The sequence below is a fragment of the Gekko japonicus genome, unplaced genomic scaffold (assembly GCF_001447785.1).
Source record: "Gekko japonicus isolate JY-2015 unplaced genomic scaffold, Gekko_japonicus_V1.1 scaffold181, whole genome shotgun sequence".
Lineage (NCBI taxonomy): Eukaryota > Metazoa > Chordata > Lepidosauria > Squamata > Gekkonidae > Gekko > Gekko japonicus.
In genome coordinates this window covers 473,885-479,604 of record NW_015171507.1, presented here as the reverse complement: position 1 = coordinate 479,604, position 5,720 = coordinate 473,885, and the positions used below count along the sequence as shown (strand labels likewise).

Here is a 5,720-nt window from a genome sequence, read left to right as displayed (position 1 = left end):
TGCTGACTTCAGTGTCAAGCTCCACCTTAGGAAGACATGTATGGAGCTGTCCTGGTGCTAAGGACCAGTGGAATAGCCCTCCCTCATACGGAGCTCTGTGCACACAAGGGAACTGCAGCACATGTCATGATTCCTTGGTGCTGCCAGTCTCTAGATACTAGGCAAAGACCACAAGCAGTCTTCTCTGCGTGTTGTCACCTGTAACACATCGTAGAGGTCTTGGCAGATGCCAGCCATGTAGTCTGTCTTCTCAAACAGCCGCTTCCGGTCAAATTCCCACCGCGCATCCCTTCCCGAAGCTTCGATTTTGGCACGGATGTCGAAATAAGATGCTTTCCAAATTTCGAGGGTTCGTTTGGCATCTGTCATTTTGGCTTTTGCTATATCCCTGTCTTCTCTTTGTGTCCATGAAACAGCACAGAGACAAATTTATTCACAATGCAAAAAAAAAGACAGATCCCATACTAAAAAAAAACCCCAGTGTATTTTGGGCCAAAGATGGCATTACATCAGAGGAACTTCAGAACAAGACTGTCAAGATATCATGCTCCACATTAAGAACATAAGAGAAGCCAAGGTTGGATCAGGCCAATGGCCCATCCAGTCCAACACTCTGTCACACAATGGCCAAAAATGCCAGGTGCCATCAGGAGGTCCAGCAGTGGGGCCAGGACACTAGAAGCCCTCCCACTGTTGCCCCCCCAGCACATTATTTATTTATCTTTTTTAAAAATGATGTTATTTATAATACGCCTTTCTCACTGAGCTTCAAGGTGGATTACACAGTGTAAATCAATACGATCAACAGCATGGGACATCCTAGTAAGCAATGCAAAAGGATTTGGACGAGAGGAATCGGAAAACAAGCAGAAATCTGAAAACAGCTCAACGCACAAGCATTTAAACAAGACATATTAAATGATGCAAAAACTGCACAGTAGGAGCATTCTTGATACCTTTGATGTGGATCATGGTTAAAGCGGACAAGGAAAGGAATGGGGAATTCATGCCAGAGGGGAAGGATAGGAAAGCACATGTGTTAAATACTGGGTCCCATGGATGAGTCGAGTGACCAGCTCAACTTTGTGATTTCAGCAAGACAAGACTCCTGAGCCTCAGCTCTGTTAAATAGCATGCAATTGCCACACCCAAACACCCCCCACTCCCAGTGATAGACTATTTACATAACATTACTACTAGACTGGTTACTTTCAGAATCCTGGCAGGCTATTGTTCTTCTGCTCCAGGAATGATGCAATCCCAATGCATAACAACATGCGTCTGAGGCTGGCTCCCACTCTGTGTGTGGGGAGGAAGATCTACCTTTGCATGTGGGTCCAAGTGCTCTGAGCACCGTGTCACAACCAGTGTTCCCTCTAAGCTGAGTCTGTGTGAGCTAGCTCACAGTTTTTTAGCCTCCGGCTCACACATTGTTGTCTTAGCTCAGGAAGGAGGGCTCCAGAGCAAACTAATTTACGCAGTAGCCAAATTGCTTGCTCACAACTTCAATGCCAGTCGCTCACAAAGTAGAATTTTTGCTCACAAGACTCCACAGCTTAGAGGGAGCATACCACCACTGCAAAGGCTCACCCAGGAGGATGACAGAATGTCCCTCCTGTGTCCTCACTTCCAATAGGGAAACGCCACCCACCTGAACAAAGTCCGCAGGTCCACGGCTTTGCAGACCCTGGCTGAAATTTCCCAGGCGATCCGCTCCATGAGGGGGATCATCCGCTCGTCCTTGTTGTAGTGGCGGGAGATGATCCACACCATCCTCAAGGCGTTCATCAACGAAGGGATCGTGTCCAGGACGATCTGGAAGCCAGAGCCATGGGCCAAGTTCTGTTGCAAATACAGCGAAGGAAAGGTTAGCGGGCAGAAGTGGGAGGTTTTGTGTGACGGACAGCAAAGATAGGTCCAGCTCCGTCCACTGGGACAGTCACATGGGCTGGCCCACCCTCAGGACACTTTTTTTTAATCTGTTTTCTTGACTTCATTCATAGCCCGGCTTTCTTGATGAGACTCCAGGTGGATGTCCAGCAACAGGAGCCGCCCCAGACTTGCAAATGCAACTCATCTCAGCTGAGGCAAGCCATGTGAGGCTGGCAGCTGCTTCAGCCCGGCCAGGATGTGCCCAAAACTGGTTGGGTAGAGCTTCAGACTCTGGGTGAAGTGACTGGAGGTTGGCAGCTGGGTGGAGCTCATCGCATCATCGAGCTGGGCTTTGGCCACTGTGCGACACAGAGTGTGGGACTGAATGGGCCACTGGCCGGATCCACCATGGCTTCCCTGATGTCTTTAAGCAGAGGCTGGACGAACACTTGTCAGGGATGCTCTAGGCTGATCCTGCATTGAGCGGGGGGTAGGGCTAAATGGCCTGCATGGCCCCTTCCAACTCTATGGTTCTATGGTTCTTATGAGCTCCAGCCAGGGGAGGGAACCACCCAGGAGGTAGCGGCAGTTGAGGCAGCGCTCTAGGACACTTCCTGGTTGGGTGAAAGGGTGGAGTGGAGGAGCTAGCCCTGGGCAGGGATCTGCAGCAGGCCAGGGAAGAGGATGTATGCCCGCTCAGGCAGCATGGGAGGAAGGAGGGTATGGAAAGGAGGAGGAATGCAGAAAGTGGGTTGCAAAGGCAGAAGAGGGGACTACCTTATTCCCTTATGGAAGCCACCTCCTGAGCTGTTCAGCTACGGCTGCTTATAAAAAATAACAGACTAAATGTACCAGAGATGCAGGCCAAGGCGATGACTGTTTATCCGTTGTCTTTCTTGAGCTTTTTTTTTTGGCTATGCCCACCCCGCACTCCCATCCCTCAATTGCACAGATGTTGAAATGCCCCGAAACCGGTGGTGGTTCAGCCATCTGCCTACCTGCTGAGTTTGCCCCTGTGAGGATTTTCCTCGTGACATTTTACTGTCTGCTCTCAATTTTATTGCAGGGTTGAGCTGCATAAGAAATATGTAACTGCTTGTTGCCTTTAAAAGCAAAACTTTTTTGGTGATCCGGCTGAGCTCTCTGCACCCAAGAACAGGACTTTGGACCTTGCCGAATCCTGTCCTCCTTCCCTCTGAAAGAGTGCTTCGACAGCAGGGGTCCCCAAAGTGGTGCCTACAGGCACCCTGGCACCCACCAGCACCTTCCTGGGTGCCCACCAAATGTTTTTAGAAAGCGGAGGGGTCCAGGCGGGGCTTTTGACCAGCAAGGCTTCTGATTAGCTACTGGAGATTTGATTGGCTCTGCACATTTTTAAAAATGGGGGGGTGGCGCGTTGGCAGCAGCTGCCAATATAGCACAAGGTTCTTCAATATGTGATGGAAAGTTAGCTGTAGCTGCCATTCTGTGGCAGCCTCTGCTTCCTGTAGCAGTAGGGTTGCCAACCTCCAGGTGGTGGCTAGAGATCTCCTGGAATTACAGCTGATCTCCAGGCAACAGAGATCACTTCACCTGGAGAAAATGGCAGCTTTGGGAGGTGGGCTCTATGGCATTATACCGCACTGAAGCCCTTTCCCAACCCCGTCCTCCTCAGTCTCCAACTCTAAAATCTTCAGTTATTTCACAACCCAGAACTGACGACCCTCTGCAGCCGCCCTTTTGTGGCTGTGCCAACCGCACAACGTCAGAATTCCAAAGGTGCCCACAGGCTCAAAGAGCTCAGGAACCCCAGCTCTGAAATATACCTTTAAATGTCGCTGGAGAGTAGAGAGGAACCTCACGTTGTCGTTCGCCTCCACGTGGTGCTTGCAGAGCTCATTGATGACGATCTGCAGGTTTTCGACAACCCCAGAGTTGGCGACATCGAGCACCTGCAGGACCTTTTTGACGACGGGCAGTTTGATTTGCTCGGTCAGGGCGCTCAGGGTGGCGTTTCTCTCACGCCACAGGTCAATCTCTGCCAGCGGCCCGTTCCCCTGCAAGTGACAGGACGCAGCGTGAGACACGCTCAGAAGGAAGGCCGACAACCCCTGTCCAGAGACCATGCTTGGGGGGCACTCCGCTCTCTTTCCACCAGCCTGTAAACTGAACCACTTTTGCACATGGCAGTCTGTGTATATGCTGCCCCCAGTCAGCGTTATCTGTAGTTTAGTAAAACTGCTCTGTATCTTTAAGACTTGTGCACCTGGGAATTGGAGTCCACAGTTAGGGGTCCCAGAAGCTTCCCTCTGACTGGCTCATTAAGAGTAATTTCCTGAGCTAAGATAGGAGTTTTATTGTTCCTTTCCGTCTTCTTTGTTCATCAACCCTTACGGCAAGGAGAGGGGAAGCCCATCTCTTTCTCACCACAGCTATTGAACTAACCTAGATCACAAGATGTAACTTTCCACCCAGCTATTGTGAGTAAATGATCTTCCAAATGCGTGTGAAGTTGAATAAAGATGATTTAAGCTTTCTTCAGTGGTCGTGTGTTGGCTCACGCCTAGAAAGCGCTGGCTTAGCCACAGCTCGCACGGGACAGGAAGAGTGAGAAAGAGATGGGCTTCCCCTCTCCTTGCTGTAAGGGTTGATGAACAGTGTACATGGGTGTGATGCAGATTTTATTCACTGCTGACAGTCTTGCCCTTCAGCAAAGTGTTTTTGGGGATGCATTTTGAACACAATAATGTAATTTTGGAGGAAAGGGTACGTTTAGAGCCACATTTTAATTAACTTGTTTAAAAAACACAAGTACCGAAATAAACAGTAGCTTTTTCACGATTGTTGAAGCTGGGATTTCCAGATACTGGAAAGCCAGGAAGATACCTAGCCTGAAGGACAAGGTGCTGGAAATGAGGTTTGACAAAGTTCAGCAAAAATCAGAATAAAATGGAGACAGGAGGAACCATGCACATGGGATATAAGTGCACTAGACAGACTGACAAACTAATTCTTGGTATCTCTGGGTAAAAGAGGGGTGGATAAAAGCCAACGGTTTTGGAAGTAATTAGAAGAGATTTAAGGACTTTTGGAGTCCCAAACATGCTAGTATTACAGATGGTCAATTTGGTTTACACCAGTCTCCTCCTTAAACCTTAATATGGAATCCTTGGATTATAGCTGCTTAATGGGTATTATTATTCTTTTACATCCTCTGCACTAATAGTGTGTAATAATATCGATCAGAGCTTTTGTCCGACTGCTTTCTTCTTTTTTGAATTTTTTAGCTCGTTGAAGTGTGTCAACTTTCAGATGTATGAGTCTCTTTGCTTGATGCTGTAATTGTTTGAGGCAGGGAGCCAGAGAGAGAAAGGGGGGAGGCACGGGTGGGGACAAGGAGACTAGGGAGCAGTCAGACTTTACCGTCTAGATTTTCTAAGAGGTTTTGGGCTGACAGAAATAGTCATCACAATTTGCTAACTAATTCTGGGCTTTTCCACATTTTCATTTTCCTTGCTTGTAAGTAGGGTTTGCCCAGGGCTTTTTTGGTAAAAAAAAAGCCCAGCAGGAACTCATTAGCATAATAGACCACACCCAACAGCAGGAACTCATTAGCATATTAGGCCCCACCCCATGCCTTCCCTTGGCTTCCCTGGGCAAGCTGGCCCTTGTAGGGGAGGGGAGGCAGTTTAAACTGCCTTCCCTTGGCCTGCCCAGGCGCCCTGTGGCTGCGGGGAGCCTGGGCAAGCTGGCCCTTGGACAGGCTGGGGAAGGCACGGGGAAGCATTTAAATACCTCCCTGATCCTTGCAGAGCCCCCTCGGCCCTCCCGCCTCAGAGTCGCGGGGGGGGGGGGTGGCGCTCCCCAGG

General features: G+C 49.4%; 1 protein-coding gene across 1 annotated transcript in view; it reads right to left on the bottom strand.

Moving 5' to 3' along the window:
* DNAH10 (dynein, axonemal, heavy chain 10) overlaps positions 1–5,720 on the bottom strand; it is a 126,273-nt gene that overhangs the window by 109,685 nt on the left and 10,868 nt on the right. Inside the window, exons 8-10 of the mRNA XM_015419293.1 lie at positions 3,678–3,908; positions 1,652–1,842; positions 199–397 (exon numbers count right to left, since the gene is read on the bottom strand). Coding sequence (XP_015274779.1) covers positions 199–397; positions 1,652–1,842; positions 3,678–3,908 — 621 coding nt within the window. The remainder of the gene's footprint in view (positions 1–198; positions 398–1,651; positions 1,843–3,677; positions 3,909–5,720) is intronic.